This window comes from Oncorhynchus masou, chromosome 18 (genome assembly GCF_036934945.1).
Source record: "Oncorhynchus masou masou isolate Uvic2021 chromosome 18, UVic_Omas_1.1, whole genome shotgun sequence".
Taxonomy (NCBI): domain Eukaryota; kingdom Metazoa; phylum Chordata; class Actinopteri; order Salmoniformes; family Salmonidae; genus Oncorhynchus; species Oncorhynchus masou.
The window spans coordinates 32568665-32590509 of NC_088229.1; the positions used below are offsets into that span (position 1 = coordinate 32568665).

The 21845-nt window shown below is 43.9% G+C and overlaps 1 protein-coding gene across 1 annotated transcript in view; it reads right to left on the reverse strand.

Annotated features, from left to right (window-relative positions):
- The window catches only part of snphb (syntaphilin b), a 35046-nt gene that overhangs the window by 2983 nt on the left and 10218 nt on the right, over positions 1-21845 (reverse strand). Inside the window, exons 2-5 of the mRNA XM_064993518.1 lie at positions 21553-21673; positions 7732-7873; positions 4022-4141; positions 1776-1886 (exon numbers count right to left, since the gene is read on the reverse strand). Coding sequence (XP_064849590.1) covers positions 1776-1886; positions 4022-4141; positions 7732-7781 — 281 coding nt within the window. The 5' untranslated portion in view covers positions 7782-7873; positions 21553-21673. The remainder of the gene's footprint in view (positions 1-1775; positions 1887-4021; positions 4142-7731; positions 7874-21552; positions 21674-21845) is intronic.

The window sequence follows — 21845 nt, forward strand, 5'->3', positions numbered from 1 at the left end:
TGTCACATACACATGGTTAACAGATGTTAATGAGAGTGTAGCGAAATGCTTGTGCTTCTAGTTCCAACCATGCAGTAATAACTAACAAGTCATCTAAGAATTTCACAACAACTACTTTATGCACACACAAGTGTAAAGGAATGAATAAGAATATGTACATATAAATATATGGATGAGCGATGGCCGAACGGCATAGGCAAGATGCAGTAGATGGTATAGAGTACAGTATATACATATGAGATGAGTAATGTAGGGTATGTAAACATTATATAAAAGTGCCATTGTTTAAAGTGGCTAATTATACATTTATTACATCAATTTTTTTATTATTAAAGTGGCTAGAGATTTGAGTCAGTATGTTGGCAGCAGCCACTCAATGTTAGTGATGGCTGTTTAACAGTCTGATGGCCTAGAAGCTATTTTTCAGTCTCCTGGTCCCAGCTTTGATGCACCTGTACTGACCTCGCCTTCTGGATGATAGCGGGGTGAACAGGCAGTGACTCGGGTGGTTGTTGTCCTTGATGATCTTTATGGCCTTCCTGTAACATCGGGTGGTGTAGGTGTCCTGGAGGGCAGGTAGTTTGCCCCCAGTGATGCGTTGTGCAGACCTCAATACCCTCTGGAGAGCCTTACGGTTGTGGGCGGAGCAGTTGCCGTACCAGGCGGTGATACAGCCTGACAGGATGCTCTCGATTGTGCATCTGTACAAGTTTGTGAGTGTTTTTGGTGACAAGCCAAATTTCTTCAGCCTCCTGAGGTTGAAGAGGAGCTGCTGCGCCTTCTTCACCACGCTGTCTGTCTGGGTGGACCATTTCAGTTTGTCCGTGATGTGTACGCCGAGGAACTTAAAATTTTCCGCCTTCTCCACTACTGTGCCGTCGAAATACGATCTTACAGTGTTAGGTTTTCACAAGGAAATTAAGAGAAGCGGACCGTAATTTTGGTGCAAATAGAATAGAGTCATCAGTGTATTCAGATTTTTTTCACAGTACAACAAACATAGGCTCATTCTGTTCAGGACAACCCAGGGTATAACGCCATGTTACCTTGTAACTGTACATCAAACATAGTTATCATAAATGTTGACACTGTGTACGACATGAGTTTTATGATATGTAAATGTGGAGGGCACATTTGGGCTCACGTGTGTTTAGCTTGCTTGCATGACATCAAAGCAGTATTTATTATAATCTTCAACATCTCACCTTTCAAAATACAGAGAGTCCTCGTCATTTACACCTTTTCTCACTCAGACAACAAGCATTTTTCAGAAGTTGCCCAATTAGCAGGAAGGATGGGGGCAACTCCTTGTCGTGCGCGGTGCTCAAGTTCAGAACGACTGTGAGCTGTGAAGTGGAGACCCTGAACTCTGACGTCATGTATAGCCACTGTGTTCCAATGTAGGTGCTGATCAGTGTCAAGGGCTATGGCTCATACATTCCTCTAACAAGTTATAAGACCTTTTAATTACATGTCCTTATGATACAAAACATAACACTTTGTAGGCACTCATTCTCCCATGTAGGAGAATGATACTGACATGGGGGCATAGCAGGAAAGCCATAGGGTTATATTCAATCTGTATCGCTGAAGAAATATAAAGGTCAGTTCCTACTAAGCGGAAAATCGGCAGCGTTTACCTTGAATGCCGTCTCAGCTAATCCGGGAACATTGCCTTTAAATTTCAATCCCACTGGGACGCTGAATTTCCTCGATGCGGATTGAATAGAGCCCTTAGTCTTATAGATTGATGGGGTAGCCAATTTTTGTCTTACCCCTTGGTGGGGCTGCAATCACTGCCCTTGCAGGAGCCAGAGTTAGTGCTGCTGCTGCTGAGAGAGGCGTTGCCATAGGGATCTCTGTTGCTGACTGGGGCAGCTGTCCTTCTGTACCAGAGTGAGAGGGACCGTTAATACATCAGGCAATATAGACAGACTGAGTACTATTAACTGACATTATCAAACACCAGAACAAATCCTGCCTCAATAAAACTCAACCAACATTAAATCATGCACAAAAACTCATCCACAAACATGCCCACTAAAAAACACAGACACAAACGTGCCAAGACAGACATACATTGACATACAGTATGCTCTGCAACACAGATGATAGTACACGATGGCTCAAAGATGCCATGCACTTTGAGTAGATGAAAGCGGTCAAAAAAACCAAAAGCCAAGACAAAGTAGAACTTCAATCATGTCAATAAATAATTCTCATCAATAAATGAGAATGCCAAAAGGTGAAAGGTTACTCCCAGCCAACAACAGATCAGATTGCATGTGATGGTTTAGAAAGTACCTGAATTCAATCTACATGCCATGAACGTTGTACCATAACGCTCTAACATCCCACATCTAGTGATGCTCAACAACAGAACAAGTTATCAGAAGTTCCAATTAAGACTTTAAAACGCATATTGAATGACAATATACATTTGTCATTCAATATATTGGCATTAAGACTAAATACAGAACATTCAGAAAGTATTCAGACCCCTTTTGATTTTTCCCAGATCTTGTCACAGCCTTATTCTAAAATTGATTACATTGTTTTTCCCCCTCAATCTACACAGAATACAAAAAAACAGGTTTTTAGAAATGTTAGCAAAAGAAATGTATGAAATATCACATTTACATAAGTACTCAGACCCTTTACTCAGTACTTTATTGAAGCACCTCTGGCAGCGATTACAGCCTCTAGTCATCTTGGGTATGATGCGACAAGCTTGGCACACCTGTATTTGGAGAGTTTCTCCCATTCTTCTCTGCAGATCCTCTCAAGTTCTGTCAGGTTGGATGGGGAGCGTTGCTGCACAGCTATTTTCAGGTATCTCCAGAGATGTTCAAATCGGGTTCAAGTCTGGGATCTGGCCGGGCTATTCAGAGACATGTCCCGAAGCCCCTCCTGCGTTGTCTTGGCTGTGTGCTTAGGGTTGTTGTCCTGTTGGAAGGTGAACCTTTGCTTCAGAGCAGGTTTTCATCAAGGATTTCTTTGTACTTTGCTCGGTTCATCTTTCCATCGATCCTAACTAATCTCCCAGTCTCTGCTGCTGAAAAACATCCCCACAGTATGATGCAGCCACCACCATGCTTTACCGTAGGGACAGTGCCAGGTTTCCTCCAGATGTGACGCTTGGCATTCAGGCCGAAGAGTTCAATCTTGGTTTCATCAGACCAAAGAATCTTGTTTCTCATGGTCTGAGAGTCCTTTAGGTGCCTTTTACTGAGGAGTAGCTTTCGTCTGGCCACTCTACCATAAAGGCCTGATTTGTGGAGTGCTGCAGAGATGGTCATCCTTCTGGAAGGTTCTCCCATCTCCACTAAGGAGCTCTGTCAGAGTAACCATTGGCTCTTCTCCCCCGATTGCTCAGTTTGGCTGAGCAGCCAGCTCTAGGAAGAGTCTTGGTGGTTCCAAACTTCTTCCATTTAAGAATGATGGAGGCCACTTTGTTCTTGGGGACTTTCAATGGTGCAGACATTATTTTTTTGGTACCCTTCCCCAGATCTCTGCCTCGACACAATCCTGTCTCGGAGCTCTACGGACAATTCCTTCGACCTCATGGCTTGGTTTTTGCTCTGACATGCACTGTCAACTGTGAGACCTTATATAGTTAGGTGTGTGCCTTTCCATATCATGTCCAATTAATTGAATTTACCACAGGTGGACTCCAATCAAGTTGTAGAAACTTCTCAAGAATGATCAATGGAAACAGGATGCACTTGAGCTCAATTTCGAGTCTCATAGCAAAGATTCCAAATACTTATGTAAATAAGGTATTTCTGAAAACCTGAAAACCTGTTTTCGCTTTGTCATTATGGGATATTGTGTGTAGAACAATGAGGGAAAAAACTATTAAATCCATTCTAGAAGAAGTCTAACGTAACAAAATGTAGAAAAAAGGGAAGGGGTCTGAATACTTTCTGAATGCACTGCACATGCCTACGGCACGAAGTCAGAGAGATACAACAACAAAACATTGACGGAGAGAGAGGGATAAAGGGAGAGTTGTGCTGACCGACAGTGCCACTCCGGAGACTTGGTAGTGAGATATCCTCGTTCCGTTGGGCGCATTGAAACCATATAGTCTGTCTCCATTGGAATGTAGTCTAGCTCTATGAACCTGCAGTAGTCAAACCTGACCAAAGACAACAAGCTATTACAGTGAGGAGGTAGTGATGTCTGTCAGACTAGAACCCAGTGACAAACATCAATAGTACATAGGGCTTATACACTGTGTTGGCCAAATACATCAACAATGGTCATCAGGGGATAAGAAAAGTGAGTACCTATCTAGTTTGATAGTGAGACTGTTTAAATTGAAATAAAGACCGTAGCCTGGATTGTTTAGAGCAGAAACACTGGCTAATGATGAATGAGAAATTAATTTAGAATGAAATGGATTAAAATATTACTTCTCCTTAAAAACTGGCTCATTAGAACTTAATCCTTGGCTCTGGGAGATTCCTCTACACTGATGTGTGCAAATACAGCAGATTTGTTCTTTAATGAGAGAGAGCATAGGCAGATTACAACTACTAACAAGACACAAACTTGCCCTGTCGAGGTCTGCTATAGGCTAACAGGGCATCTGAAGATGACTTCATCTAAACATTATTCTCCTAAACAAAGAAATGATTCAACCATGATTAAGATGCTGACATGTGGACCAGACACATTTCTGCCTTCTTACCCTGTCCCCCTCAGGACGAAAGGTGATCAGTGGCATCAGAGCCCACACCAAAAATATGCACAATTACAGCCTGCAATCTGGGGAAATTCCTACCTCACATAACCCTTAAAAACAACATCAGAGCAAGAAACCCCCCCCAAAAAAATCTGCAGAATTAACAACTGGGAGAAGAAGAAAACTAAAGAAAGTAGAATGAAATTCAGTTGTCATATTAGTTTCTAAATTTTATTCGTGAAGGAATGGGGAAGGGGCACTGTGATGGGCAACTCCTGTACTGTACTAGTCTGTTTTTTTTGTTTTTTGTTTTTTACCCCTTTTTATCCCCAATTTCGTGGTGTCCAATTGTTGTAGTAGCTACTATCTTGTCTCATCGCTACAACTCCCGTACGGGCTCGGGAGAGACGAAGGTTGAAAGTCATGCGTCCTCCGATACACAACCCAACCAGCCGCACTGCTTCTTAACACAGCGCACATCCAACCCGGAAGCCAGCCGCACCAATGTGTCGGAGGAAACACCATGCACCTGGCAACCTTGGTTGGTGCGCACTGCACCCGTCCCGCCACAGGAGGTGCTGGTGCGCGATGAGACAAGGACATCCCTACCGACCAAGCCCTCCCTAACCCGGACAACGCTAGGCCAATTGTGTGTCACCCCACGGACCTCCCGGTCGCAGCCGGTTACAACAGAGCCTGGGCGCGAACCCAGAGTCTCTGATGGCACAGCTGGCGCTGCAGTACAGCGCCCTTAACCACTGCGCCACCCGGGAGGCCCAGTCAGTGACTGTTGACAAATTGTTAAATTGACTAATGACAGGCAATTAAACAAAGAAATCAAATTCTGGCAGTTATCCAGGAGGACAGTAGTGTTGCCCAATCACTGGCTTCCAGACTGGGTGGGAGGAGATAAGCAGTGCCAAGCAGATAGAACCAGTTTTATTTGAGGAAGGGTTATGTCAGGTTATGACAAAGGCCATCAGCATTCAAACAGAAAAGGGTCAAGCTGAAAAATGCAGCGGAAGCAAGCCTGGAAAGAAAGGTCTAGAAAATGTCAAATATGTGGGCTAAATAAGGTTCGGCACAATTTCAGTCCATCATTACATCTCTTCTCCTTTGAGTTGGACCCTGGTGTGAACGCGCCTGATGTGGGCCAAGCTGGTGTTATGATGTGTATGCAGGCTGTGCTGACGCTGTGTGAGGAATACTATACAGAGTGGTTGCAAGAAGTGAGACGAGAATGTGGTGGGACAGAGAGACCTGCTCTTATAAACTACCACACAATAACTACGGTCAGATTTGAAGATGGTTTGAGAGATTGTCCAGTGTGACTGACCAGCCAGCACTACTACTTTAACAGCAGTACTCTTCCGTAAATGCACTGTTAAATCAGTCAATCACCTCATCAAGCTATTGGCTATAATATTGGCATACAGTACATCACTGTACCACCAATTCTGTTTGGTGCATCTGGAGGGTTTATCAGTGAATGCCAAAGATCAATGGATCTCTGTCTGTGCCGGTCTGTCCAGCTATGACTACGGCACATGAGCATGCTCTCTGGGACAGTATAACTGAAGGGTGTCTCACGCAGGGGGCGCGGGCACGGGTACAGGCGTGGACGACAGCATTTGCTGCAAGCGCCGTTTGGGCTGCAGAGCCTTCAGAGGGTTGAATCTAGGGAGAGAGACAACAGAAAGGACCAGAGCTGGGTTCTATCTTTGCTCCAGTTTTCCAAGCCTAATAGAGTTCATGCTACTCTTGCGCTGTAGCTAGGACATTGGACATGAGTAATTCATTGAAGTGAAATACAGTATCAACATAAAGACAACTTTAAATAGACAGAGCGCAAGTTCACAATATACTTGCAGTGTGTTAAATCCAATCATTCACTCCTTTTATAGCAACTCTTACCATAATCCCAACACACCCCTGCATTCATTTTTTAGCTGACAAAGCAGTGACATGGTCAAACCAACCATGTTGGAAAAAAAGAAAGAAAAGCAAAGCTCTAAAGTGCTGACAACTGTGTAGAGAGAGAGAGAGAGAGAGAGAGAGAGAGAAAGAGAGAGAGAAGAGAGGGAGAGAGAGAAAGAGAGAAAGAGAGAAAGAGAGAGAGAGAGAGAGAGAGAAAGAAAGAAAGAAAGAAAGAGAGAGAAAGAGAGAGAAAATTGGCCTGTAACCGCTTATGGAGCTCAGCAGCTGATGGGACTGACGCAAAACTGAGCCTCAGCTCTCCCAGGAGATGATAATTCCCTGTAGCAATAAAGACAAACACAAGTTCACACACAGCATTCAATACTCAGCGAGACATCACATCATTAAACGGGTTCTCTGGGAGGGACATACCCACATTCTTCACCCCTGACCATTTCTTGTGGCTGATGATAAGAAGACAAAATGGATGAAGTAGGGAGAGCAAAATAGAGAGATGCGAGAGAGAGAGAGGTTGACTAAGAGGTTGACTGAAAAAGTTAAAAAGAGAAGGATTTAGAGGAAAATAGGGCTGTTCAATAGAAAAGGGAGATTAGTAAAACAGAGTACGAGGGATTTTAAACGGATGAGTCAAAAATAAATGAGGGTGTACTTATATAAGAGACGGGGTTAAGTGGAGAACATAAGAGTGTGAAGGTAATCTAAAAAGAAGATGAAAGGAGAGCGATAGAGGATGAATTAGAGAAATGAGGACAGACGGACCCACTGGTTGAATCAACATTGTTCCCACGTCATTTCAATTATGTTTTTTACTGTCACATACACCGCATAGGTGCAGTGAAATGTGTTGCTTTACAGGGTCAGCCATAGAAGTACAGCGCCACGGGAACAAATTAGGGTTAAGTGCCTTGCTCAAGGACACATCAGTAGATTCCTCATCTTGGTGGCTCGATCAGTGACCTTTCGGTTATTGGCCTAACACACTAACCACTAGGCTACTTGCCACCCACGTTGAGCCAACGTGGAATAGACGTTGAATTGACGTCTGCGCCCAGTGGGGAGAGAGTAGGAGTTTCAGATGTGTAGGTGTGTATGCGGTGCTGTACCTGCGTGAGCCCGACACAGACCTCCGGGTGGAAGGCGCAGGGGCAGACATGGAGCCAGACAGCTTCTCTCGCCCTCTCTTTTCGTATATATCTCTGTGTCTCTCTCTCACTCTGCAGCTTCAGATCTGCAGTGACAGCCAGCCTGAGAGAGGAAAACAGACAAATGAACACAGTGAGCTCTATACAAACACACAAACAGGCACTGACTCTGTGTCACTGTGGACCAGGCATGACACACTGTTTTGAACCAACAAATCATGCAATTGTTTTCAAGTATGAATAAGTCAGTGAGGTTTTTCTATCCTCGTGGGGACCTAAAATTAATTTAAATTCACAATCCTATTTTCCCTAACCCCTAATCTTAAAATAGCCTTTGACCTCATGTGGGAGAATTTTCTTTGTTTTTAACTATCCTTTTGACTAGTAAATCACACACACACACACACACACACGCACACACACGCACACACACACACGCACACACCTGCTGACTTCCTTGGTGATAACTACAGATGTTTCAGCTTCGTGCTCTGTGCTGACAAGCTGGCAGGAGCCAGGGATGGCCATATCTGGGATCAGCCCAGCCAGACAGAGCAACAGGGAGAGTCAGCCAATCACCACTTGCTAGTCTGGCCACAGACCTGAGACGGTAGAGAGCAGTGTTTGTGCTTCAACAGCAAATGGTTTATGGATTTGATTCAGTGATAAATAACAATCTAAGTCAGAAAAGCCCTGCGACAGTTGTTGCGGTCCTTCGAAACTATCTAATTAACATGCTTTCAAAGCTCAAGTTTAAATATATTGCAATGTTGCGCAAATGCCGATTGCAAAATAAGATATGGGTCTCAAGGTCAACAATGTGCCAAGTATGTCTATTCCTCATAACCTCTTGGCCATGCACAGTCAGTGGAGATAAGCAGTGATGATTGAGAGAGACAGACCTGATTGGAGAGGTAGTGTAACGGATGTGAAACGGCTATCTTAGTTAGCGGTACGTGCTAAATAGCGTTTCAATCGGTGACGTCACTTGCTCTGAGACCTTGAAGTAGTAGTTGCCCTTGCTCTGCAAGGGCCGCGGCTTTTGTGGAGCGATGGGTAACGACGCTTCGATGGTGACTGTTGTTGATGTGTGCAGAGGGTCCCTGGTTCGCGCCCGGGTATGAGCGAGGGGACGTTTTAAAATGATACTGTTACAGTAGCAGGTATGATAGGAGAGGTAGATGAGGAGAGACCGAGAGAGAGAGGGAGAGTACATGAAGGGAAAGAGGGGATTAATGCCATTAATAATAGAACACTGGATTTAGTGAGTTCAGGAGCCAAGTGTGCACCATAAGCCTGTCCCCTAAACCTCCCTCAGGATTCTCCATAAACCCACCCATCCTTCTGTCTGTGTGGGCACAGAGCTCCCTCCTTGACCTCCTCATCTGTCATCCCCTCTCTTAAAACACACTCCCATATAGTTATTCCTTTACTTTTCCTCTGTCCCTCTGCTTTGCGTTTCTGATCATGAAAAATGACCCTTATGTGAGAAAAGCCAGTCCTTCAGACTCTCAAAGACAACGCTACGCTGTAGTTTATGTTGTCCCCATTTCCTCTGTCCTTGCCTGACAGGGTTGGGCAGCAGTGTACTGTTTGTCCCAACCCTGCAGTGTAGAGTGAGTAACCATGTTGAATCACCCCTCAGCAGCCAGGCAGCCAGCTGGCCAGACAGACACCCACTCAGCCTGCAATGCTATATATTCATTTATTTATTATTATTTATTTACTTATTTTGTTTACCTTTATTTAACTAGGCAAGTCATATAGACAGACAGACAAAGAGTCAGCCAGCCAGCCACCCAGAGAGACAGACAGCCTGAGACAGATACCAACTCAGTGTCCACTGCGACAGACAGACACAGACAGACAGACTGCTACAGAGAAACAGGGAGACTGCTACAGAGAGACTGCTACAAAGAGACTGCTACAAAGAGACTGCTACAGAGAGACAGAGAGACTGCTACAGAGAGACTGCTACAAAGAGACTGCTACAGAGAGACAGAGAGACTGCTACAGAGAGACAGAGAGACTGCTACAGAGAGACTGCTACAGAGAGACAGAGAGACTGCTACAGAGAGACTGCTACAGAGAGACAGAGAGACTGCTACAGAGAGACTGCTACAGAGAGACAGAGAGACTGCTACAGAGAGACAGAGAGACTGCTAAAGAGAGACAGAGAGACTTCTACAGAGAGACAGAGACAGAGACTGCTACAGAGAGACAGAGAGACTGCTACAGAGAAACAGAGACAGAGACTGCTACAGAGAGACAGAGACAGAGACTGCTACAGAGAGACAGAGAGACTGCTACAGAGAGACTGCTACAGAGAGACAGAGAGACTGCTACAGAGAGACAGAGAGACTGCTACAGAGAGACAGAGAGACTGCTACAGAGAAACAGAGAGACAGAGAGACTGCTACAGAGAGACAGAGACTGCTACAGAGAGACAGAGAGACTGCTACAGAGAAACAGAGAGACAGAGACTGCTACAGAGAGACAGAGACAGAGACTGCTACAGAGAGACAGAGAGGATAGCTACAGAGAGACTGCTACAGAGAGACTGCTACAGAGAGACAGCTACAGAGAGACGGATACAGAGAGACAGAGAGACAGAGATACTGCTACAGAGAGACAGCGAGACAGCTACAGAGAGACTGCTACAGAGAGACAGAGAGAATGCTACAGAGACAGAGACACTGCTACAGAGAGACTGATACAGAGAGACAGAGAGACATAGATACTGCTACAGAGAGACAGAGAGACAGAGATACTGCTACAGAGAGACAGAGAGACTGCTACAGAGAGACAGCTACAGAGAGACAGAGAGACAGAGATACTGCTACAGAGAGACAGAGAGACTGCTACAGAGAGACAGCTACAGGGAGACGGATACAGAGACAGAGAGACAGAGATACTGCTACAGAGAGACAGAGAGACAGCTACAGAGAGACTGCTACAGAGAGACAGAGAGAATGCTACAGAGAGACTGTTACAGAGAGACAGAGACACTGCTACAGAGAGACTGATACAGAGGGACAGAGAGACTTAGGGACAGAGACTGCTACAGAGAGACTGCTACAGAGAGACTGAGATACAGAGGGGCAGAGAGACTGCTAGAGAGACAGAGAGACAGCTACAGAGAGACAGAGAGACTGCTACAGAGAGTCAGAGAGACAGAGAGACTGCTACAGAGAGTCAGAGAGACAGAGAGACTGCTAGAGAGACAGAGAGACTGCTACAGAGAGACAGAGAGACTGCTACAGAGAGAGACCCAGCTGGTTATCACCTCACCTCATCCCTGATAACCCATCTACACCCACAGGGTGCGACGTAGCCTGGTTGAAACAGCTGTTAACTCTTGTGAATACAGTTAATACACACGTAGGAGAGCAGCACGCAACATAGAAAGAAGACAACAATTTCACCAACGCCGCTGCCTAACCAGGTACTTACCTCAAACAGTGCAGTTACGCAAACATTTCTATTACATTTGAGTCATTTAGGGGTGGCAGGTAGCCTAGTGGTTAGAGTGTTGGACTAGTAACCGAATGGTTGCTAGATCAAATCCCGAGCTGACATGGTAAACATCTGTCGTTCTGCCCCTGAACAAGGCAGTTAACCCACTGTTCCCCGGTAGGCTGTCATTGTAAATAAGAATTTGTTCTTAACTGACTTGACTAGTTACATAAATGTAAAAAACATTTTTTTTTTGCAGATGCTCTTATCCAACTTACAGGAGCAATTTGGGTTCAGTGCCATGCTCAAGGGCACAGTGACAGATTTTTCCCCAAGTTGACTGCACTAAGCATTGCTCTAGCAATATCCTTCTATCACATGTTAATTACGTGGTATTCAATAGAGAACTACAAATCGCTATTTCATCCATTCATGTGTTGTGTAAATAAGAGTAGCCCTATAAAAGTAAAGCTGATATGAAAAAAACAGACAAAGAACAATCAAAGATCGTAGAAACAAAGGAAGAAATTATTCAGTGCCACCCAGAAGGAAGACACACCTGTGTCCATGATGGCTTTCCTGTTAATGGCTGTCACTAAGCAACATCAAACCCTCTGGGGCAATCAAGGCCTTCTGATGTGGAAAACAGGGGAACATGATTAAATATGGAAATAAACACACACACACACACACACACACACACACACACCACACACACACACAAAATAATAGAGCAAAGATAACAATAGGAACTCTGTGGAATGCTGGTTTGACGGGAGCAGGTAGACTGGGAGGGAGGCAGAGGCAATACTTCCTACTACAGATGTCGGATCTTAATTGTCCTGCAATGCAGGAAATTAAAAACTTGTCTATTTCAGTTTTTTCTAGGCTTCTGAAGTTTGTAATTTCCACTTCGAAATTTCAGACTTGATTTTCCCTTACATTTTTCGTACCAACCCCTAAAAAAAAAAATCCATTCATTATAATCCACTTAATAGTTGACATTTCCTGTTGCTGCAGGATTCTTTTCCTGCTGTAGCAAACTAAGATCCTACACTACTTGACCAAAAGTATGAGGACACCTTCTTGTTGATCATCTCATTCCAAAATCATGGGCATTAATATGGACTTTGTCTCCGTTTTGCTGCTATAAAAGCCCACTCTTCTGGCTTTCCACTAGATGTTGGAACATTGCTGCGGGGACTTGCTTCCATTCAGCCACTAGATCATTAGGGAGGTCGGGCACTGATGTTGGGCATTTAGGTCTGGCTGGCAGTCAGCGTTCCAATTCATTCCAAAGGTGTTCGATGGGGTTGAGGTCAGGGCTCTGTGCAGGCCAATCAAGTTCCTCCACACCGATCTTGATAAATAATTTTTGTATGGACTTCAAATCAAATTTGATTGGTCACATACCCATGGTGAGCAGATGTTAATGCGAGTGTAGCGAAATGCTTGTGTTTCTCGTTCCAACCATGCAGTAATATCTAACAAGTAATCTAACAATTTCACAACAACTAACTTATACACACAAGTGTAAAGGAATGAATAAGAATATGTACATATAAATATATGGATGAGCGATGGCCGAACGGCATAGGCAAGATGCAGTAGATGGTATAAAGTACAGTATATACATATGAGATGAGTAATGTAGGGTATGTAAACATAATATAAAGTGGCATTGTTTAAAGTGACTAGTGATACATCCAATTTTTTATTATTAAAGTGGCTCGAGATTTTAGTCAGTATGTTGGCAGCAGCCATTCAATGTTAGTGATGGCTGTTTAACAGTCTGATGGCCTAGAAGCTGTTTTTCGATCTCTCTGTCCCAGCTCTCTCTGTACACCTCCTTCTGGACGATAGCGGGGTGAACAGGCAGTGGCTCGGGTGGTTGTGGTCCTTGATAATCTTTTTGGCCTTCCTGTGACATCGGGTGCTGTAAGTGTCCTGGAGGGCAGGTAGTTTGCCCCCAGTGATGTGTTGTGCAGACCTCACTACCCTCTGGAGAACCTTACGGTTGTGGGCGGAGCAGTTGCCGTACCAGGCGGTGATTCAGCCCGACAGGATGCTCTCGATTGTGCATCTGCAAAAGTTTGTGAGTGTTTTTGGTGACAAGCCGAATTTCTCCAGCCTACTGAGGTTGAAAAGGCGCCGTTGCGCCTTCTTCACCACGCTGTCTGTGTGGGTGGACCATTTCAGTTTGTCCGTGATGTGTACGCCGAGGAACTTAAAACTTTCCACCTTCTCCACTACTGTCCCGTCGATGTGGATAGGGAGGTGCTCCCTTTGCTGTTTCCTGAAGTCCATGATCATCTCCTTTGTTTTGTTGACGTTGAGTGTGAAGTTATTTTCCTGACACCACACTCCGAGGGCCCTCACCTCCTCCCTGTAGGCCGTCTCGTCATTGTTGGTAATCAAGCCTACCACTGTAGTCAAGTCTGCCAACTAGATGATTGAGTTGGAGGCGTGCATGGCCACGCAGTCATGGATAAACAGAAAGTACAGGAGAGGGCTGAGAACGCACCCTTGTGGGGCTCAAGTGTTGAGGATCAGCTGGGTGGAGATGTTGTTTCCTACCCTCACCACCTTGGGGCGGCCCGTCAGAAAGTTCAGGACCCAGTTGCACAGGGTGGGGTCGAGACCCAGGGTCTCGAGCTTAATGATGAGTTTGGAGGGTACTATGGTGTTAAATGCTGAGCTGTAGTCAATGAACAGCTTTCTTACATAGGTATTCCTTTTGTCCAGATGGGATAGGGTAGTGTGCAGTGTGATGGCGAAAGCATCGTCTGTGGACCTATTGGGGCGGTAAGCAAATTGGAGTGGGTCTAAGGTAACAGGTAGGGTGTAGGTGATATGATGCATAACTAGTCTCTCAAAGTACTTCATGATGACAGAAGTGAGTGCTACGGGGCGATAGTCATTTAGTTCAGTTCCCTTAGCTTTCTTGGAAACAGGAACAGTGGTGGCCCTCTTGAAGCATGTTGGAACAGCAGACTGGGATAGGGATTGATTGAATATGTCCGTAAACACACCAGCCAGCTGGTCTTCGCATGCTCTGAGGACGCGGCTCGGGATGCCGTCTGGGCCGACAGCCTTGTGAGGGTTAACACGTTTAAATGTTTTACTCATGTTGGCTGCGGTGAAGGAGATTTTGGTAGCGGGGCCGTGTCGGTGGCACTGTATTGTCCTCAAAGCGAGCAAAGAAGTTGTTTAGTTTGACTTGGAGCAAGACATCAGGGTCCGCGACAGAGCTGTTTTTCTTTTTGTAGTCCGTGATTGACTGTAGACCCTGCCACATACCTCTCGTGTCTTGAATTGCAACTCTACTGACGCTTAGCTTGTTTGATTGCCTTGCGGAGGGAATAGCTTCACTGTTTGTATTCGGTCATGTTTCTGGTTGCCTTGCCCTGATTAAAAGCAGTGGTTCACGCTTTCAGTATTGTGTAAATGCTGCCATCAATCCACGATTTCTGGTAGGGGAAGGTTTTAATAGTCGCCGTGGGTACAACATCACCATTGCAGTTGCTAATAAACTTGCTCACCGAATCAGCGTATACATCAATGTTGTTGTCCAATGCTATCCAGAACATATCCCAGTCCACGTGATCGAAGCAATCTTGAAGCGTGGATTCAGATTGGTCAGACCAGCGTTGAACAGACTTGAGCACAGGCATTTCCTGTTTTAGTTCCTGTCTATAGGCTGGGAGCAACAAAATGGAGTCGTGGTCAGATCTGCCGAAAGGAGGGCGAGGGAATGCTTGTATGCGTCGCGGAAGTTAGAGTAACAATGATCCAGAATTTTGCCAGCCCGGGTCGTGTATTCGACATGCTGATAAAATTTAGGGAGCCTTGTTTTCAGATGAGCCTTCCAATGAAGTTCTTTAAGGGCCGTCGAGGTGTCTGCTTGGGGGGGATATACACGACTGTGATTATAATCAAAGATAATGCTCTTGGTAGATAATGCCGCCTGCATTTGATTGTAAGGAACTCGAGGTCAGGTGAACAAAAGGACTTGAGTTCCTGTATGTTGTTATGATCACACCATGACTCCTTAATCATAAGACATACAACCCCACCCTCCTTCTTAAGAGAGAGATGTTTGTTTCTGTCGGCGCGGTGCGTGAAGAAACCAGGTGGCTGTACCGACTCTGATAACGTGTTTCCGTGAAACAGAGACTGTTACAATCTCTGATGTCTCTCTGGAAGGCAACCCTTGCTCGGATTTCGTCTACCTTGTTGTCAAGAGACTGGACATTGGCCAGTAGTATACTCGGGAGCGGTGGGCGATGTGCCGGTCTATGGAGCCTGACCAGAAGCCTGAAACCTTCTGCGGTGCTGTTGTTTCGGGTCGCCTGCTGGGATCTGATCCATTGTCCTGGGTGGTGGACCAAACAGAGGATCCGCTCCTAGGATAACTCCGTAGCGTTAAGATTTCCCGTCACTGGAACTGAGGGGCCTAGACCGAAAAAGAAAAACAGCCCCTGACCATTATGAGCCATTGTTGACTGAGCCATTGTTGCTCCTACACGTTTCCACTTCACAATAACAGCACTCACAGTTGACCAGGGTAGCTCTAGCAGGGCAAACATTTGACAAACTGACTTGTTGGAAAGATGGTATCCTATGGTGGTGCCACACAATGTTCCCTCAAATCTTTTGCATCACTGAGCAAATTTCAGGTCTACTAAACACAAACTTGAGCGTTGTAAAAATTCTGTACAACTTCCGGTGTGCGTTTACTGTGAACACTGAGGCTGTACCTGCTTTTAGTTCATTTTAGCAGTTGGCTACTGTGGCTATTTGATCATAATGTAGGCCTACCAGATTGGCCTACCATCAAAAACAATGGAGACATTTTAACATGGAAATAGCTGTTCTATTGTCCAGCCTACAGTAGCAGCCAATGCGTGGTGTTCAATTGAGGCCTACATTCCATGAGACTTTTGTAAAAAAAAAACATGCAGGGCTTGACATTAACCTGTTCATCCACTTGTCCTTCAGACAAGGTGGTGACTGGAAATGTTGTTGTGTTGTTTGATGCAACAAACCACTTTACAAAATAAAATGCATCATTATTCCCATACCATTATTACAGAGAATCAGACACATTATGCTACCCTCTGTCTATTGGCTACTTAGCTTATTCAAGCCTGTCTCAAAATACAACACTGCCACTTTAAAGACAAAAAAAGCTCTTTACCTGACTCACTTTTCAAAGATATCTAGAAATACACACGTTTTGGGCCCTTGTAAGAAGTAATCACTCCTCTATTGCTGACTACAAATTGTCTATAACTGGGCTAATAACTCACTAGCAAAGGATATGAACAAATGTGCACGTCGCTACATGTAGCTCTAGCTTTGATCTCAAAACAAGCGCATCTCCTCACGACCGCTCATGCTGTAAACACAGTCCAGTTCAAAGTGAATGACACAGATCCATATATGGCAATGGTCTAGTTGCATATACAGTAGGCCTACTTCAGCTCTGATTGGTTATGGCGCACCGGTCTGTGTAGAGTACGGGTCTGAGTCGTGCCTGTCACTGCAATAGAATCCTAATCCGATGCGTTCTGCCTTTAACAAAATCTCTTGTATAGTTAGTTTGGCATACTAAGTCTGGCATTTTTTACTTTGTTTCAGTATTTTACATTGAAAGTAACTAATATTATGTTGATTCGATCACAATTCCCACAGTAAACGGAAATGTTGATTGTGTTGACTAACGGGGAAAACTCTAGATCTCTAAATTGAGTGAAATTCAATCTCGTGCTTCTCTGCGCGAGCTGATATTTCTTCTGCATGGCAGTCCAGCACGTGTGCAGTTTAGAGGGAACATTGGTGCCACGTTTAAAGTCACTGAGCTCTTCAGCAAGGCTATTCTACTGCCAATGTTTGTCTATGGAGATTGCATGTGTAACGATCGTGTCCTCCTCGGATGAGGAATAGGAAGGATCAGACCAAAATGCAGCGTGGTAAGTGTTCATGTTAACTTTAATAAATAAACTGAACACTGCAATAACCAAAAAAACAACAAAGAGAGAGAGCGAACGAAACGAAACAGTTCTGTAAGGTGAAGACACACAAACAGAAAACAACTACCCACAACCCATAGTGGGAAAACAGGCTGCCTAAGTATGGCTCTCAATCAGAGACAACGATTGACAGCTGCCTCTGATTGGGAACCATACCAGGCCAAACACATAGAATGCCCACCCCAACTCACGCCCTGACTAAACTAAAATAGAGACGTAAAAAAAGGAACTAAGGTCAGGACGTGACAGCATGACTGTGCGCTCAATTTTATACACCTGTCAGCAACGGGTGTGGCTGAAACAGCCGAAACCACTTATTTGAAGGGGTGTCCACATACTTAAAAAAAAAATATATATAGTGTATATCTGTGTGTACATCACAAGGCATTCATACAGGATTTATTAAGCCCTGTTATATAACACCATCCTCAGCCAAAAGTATGGGCAGCATCAGACAGGTACAGCAGCACGCAAGCAGCTTCAAAGCTGATGAAAGAGACAATGACGTACCACAATTTCATGAGGTCCCCCTGCAAGGTACCATTAGGTTCCCCCAATAATTCATCATATTTTGCCATGGGGCAAAGATAAAATATTGTTTTAAAGATAATTCCTGTAATTCTAAACATTTTGCCATGGCTTATGATGTGTTCATATGCTATCCGGGGGGGCAAACCTTGGTATGATACACACGTGGACAGAGACATGTGGACAGAGGGGGAAGAGAGGGAGAAAGGGAGGGCAGAAATGGAGTGTGAGCGAGAGAGGAAGCTAGACAGAGAAGTAGGGAAAACCTTAATCTACCATCAAGCCTCATATGCTTATCTATCCTTCTCATGTCTAGCATCTGTAGTGACCGCCTGTATAAATTTGCACCTTTGTGGGAGTCACAGTAAAAGCTCTTTACATCCTTGATGGAATGTAACACCTTGGACACACACACACCCCATGGTTATGTTTATCACGCACACACCGGTACAGTCACACATGCACACACTGTCACACCTCAGCATGGTCTCTCGCTCATCCACACGCTCACACACACACTCCGGAAACAGAATGTCCCTGCTCTCTCAAGGAAAGGTGACCTTGACTAATCTCATATACACCCAGAAATTCCATGTACAGGACACTGTTAAAGGAAGAAAGATACGAGAGTGTGTCTTTCCTGCGTCACTCACGAGTATGTATGTTGCTGTACGTCAAGTGAGAGTCTGAGAAGTGTGTTAAAGGTGTGTACTGCTGAGCATTAAAACATGCGTATATTAATGTGTTTGAACAAGAAACAGTGAAAATCTCTGGGATTCTGACTCACAACTTACATTACACCCTATGGCTGGGATAGAGATGCAGAATGAGTCACACCAGTTAAGTGACAGTAACACTGTCCCTGGGCGCGCGCACACACACACACACACACACACACACACACACACACACTTTCTCAATCCCTGTCTAAATACTCAATCATTGTTTTAAGAATGTGAGTCTGGTATTTATGTACCTGTATGAATGTACTTTATTAAACGTAGTTTTACAGGGACAGTGCACATTAAATCAACATTACTGTAAACGTGCCCATTTTAAAACAGTCAGAATTGAGCATGGCTGGTTTCTGAATATTTAAGCAGTGGTGGCTGCAACAAATGCTGTGGAATAGGTTATTTACATATTAGGCCCAACGGTTGATCTGACAGTTTTTCTGCATAGCCATGGAATCACTAAAGCAGTTTGTATCCAATGCCTTCAGAAAGGATTCACAGCCTTGACTTGTTCAGCATTTGTTGTGTTACAGCCTGAATTTATACCCCATAAAAATTGAATGATGTATTTTTTATATTTTTTATGAAAAGCTGAAATGTCTCGAGTCAATAAGTATTCAACCCTTTTGTTATGGCAAGCCGAAATAAGTTCAGGAATAAACATTTTGCTGAACAAGTCACATAATAACTTACATGGATTCACTCTGTGTGCAATAATAGTGTTTAACATGATTTTTGAATGACTACCTCATCTCTGTACTCCACACATACAATTGTCTGTAATGTTCCTCAGTCGAGCAGGAAATTTCAAACACAGATTCAACCACAAAGATCTGAGAGGTTTTCCAATGCCTCGCAAAGAAGGGCACCTCTATTGGTAGATGAGTAAAATAAAATAAAAAGTAGACATTGAATATTATTTTGCATAAAGTGAAGTTATTAATTACACTTTGGATGGTGTATCAATACACCCAATACTACAAAGATACAGGCGTCAGGACAGTTGCCGGAGAGGAAGGAAACCGCTCAGGACGGTTCAGGACGGTTGTAGTTACTCCATAATGCTAACCTAGTTGAAGGAAGCCTGTACAGAATAAAAATATTTCAAAACATGGACGCCTGTATCTTTGTAGTATTGGGTGTATTGATACACCATCCAAAGTGTAATTAATAACTTCACTTTACGCAAAATAATATTCAATGTCTACTTGTTATGCATCCTGTTTGAGTACCACTGTTAATATTTTCAAGCATGGTGGTGGCTGCATCATATTATGGGTATGCTTGTCATTGTTAAGGACTGGGGAGTTTTTCCAGGATAAATAATAAATGTAATGGAGGTAAGCATAGACAAAATCCTAGAGGAAAACCTGGTTCAGTCTGCTTTCCACCAGACACTGGGAGATGAATTCACCTTTTAGCAGGACAATAACATAAAACACAAGACCAAATCTACACTGCAGTTGCTTAACAAGACAACATTGAATGTTCCTGAGTGGCCGAGTTACGGTTTAGACTTAAATCTACTTGGAAATCTATGGCAAAGACCTGAAAATGTTTGTCTAGCAATGATCAACAACCAATTTGACAGAGCTTGAAGAATTTTGAAAAAATGTAAATGTAGCACAATCCAGGTGTGCAAAGCTCTTAGAGACTTACCCAGAAAGACTCACAGCTGTAATCACTGCCAAAGGTGAATACTTATGTAAATTGGATATTTCTGGATTTCACTTTCAATACATTTGCTAACATTTCTAAGAACATATTTTCACTCACTTATGTGGTATTGTGTGTAGATGGGTCAGAAAAAAAATGATATTTAATCCATGTTGAATGCAGTCTAACACAACAAAATGTGAAATAAGTCAAGGGGTATGAATACTGTGACAGCAATGTATCTTGTAACAGTAGCTCTACAACAGTATGTACAGTATCCAAGGCCCTAGATGTCCTCCCATTCCCCATGAACAACACAGTGGAATAATTATCCACTGAGTTAGTTAAATAATAGATATATGAGTCGGTTTGCAGCAGCTTATGACTCACACTCTCTTATCAGGCCACCCGGCTCAGTTAGAAGCTAGGGAAATGGCCCCATGCACTCACAACCTCAGCCCAGAACTCATAACGCGACAAATACTAACATTATTATCACACTGACAAAATTGATAAATGTGTGAGAGGATAGTATACTCCTAACCAAATTATCAAAACAACTTTAAGAAGGACCCCCATCTCCTTTACAATCCTACAGGCAAGGTTCAGCACCGACAATATGACTGCACAGGACACAACAGCTCCAATGCAGAACTTGTAACTGGTTCCAGGTATGCCCAATGAAAAACATGCTTTTTTTCTCCATAAATTGTGCTCCAAAAGGGTTAACAAATACTCTAAATTGTGATTTCTTAACTAAATATTAAAATTAACATTATTTAAGAACATTTCGTTTTTGGTTTACATGATAACCACCAAAAGGCAACTATCTCCTCTATACAAATACAAACACGTGTTCAGTTTACCTTGTTAGGTACAACTTAAACATGTGTCTAAGGCAGTGGATAAGAATGCAGAAGTGTTTGTGTTGAAGCGCCACAAGCACAGTAATAAACAAGGAGGGCTGAATGAATTACACTTAGTCTCAAAGTAAATCTGAAACGGCCACGTCGACAACTTCACAAACTATGCAGCTGAAATGTAGTAAGATGCAGTTTGTAATATCACCACTAGATGTCAGTGTCTGTATTTAACTGTGTTATTTTTGCACCAAGGATGAGTCAGTGTTTACTTTGGCGCCCATCCAGTGTTCGCACAAAAGTAGCACAGATTGCTAGCTCGCTAGCTAGCCTAACTAGCTTGCTGGCTAGCTAGTCAGATAACGTTAACTAAGTAAGCATATGATCAGGACAGGGCTGCTTGCTTGCTGAAGTGTACTTTTGATGATTTACTTGCTCAAATATGGTGTCGCCGGCTGTGGCAAGCTACTCACCGTCAAACCACCATGTCCACTCTCTCACGCAGTGACTTACGGGCTGAATGATGTTCAATGAGCAGCTCGTAGATCGCCCGACTCAGGCAATCGTTGAAGGATCTATGAGGATCTATGAGGCTTCTTTCACAGGATGGGTCCACAGGCGAAGGCTGTGCCATCTAGAGGAGGACAAAGGTAACAAATAGATATTGTACTAGGCCTAGGGGCCTGAAAGGGTCACAGAGGCATCTATAATTACCTCACTAATGGCAATATCAGCAGTACCATTATCATAGTCATTAACCATTCATAACCAGGCCAAAGTCCTAATTTGAGTGCTTTATCTGTGAA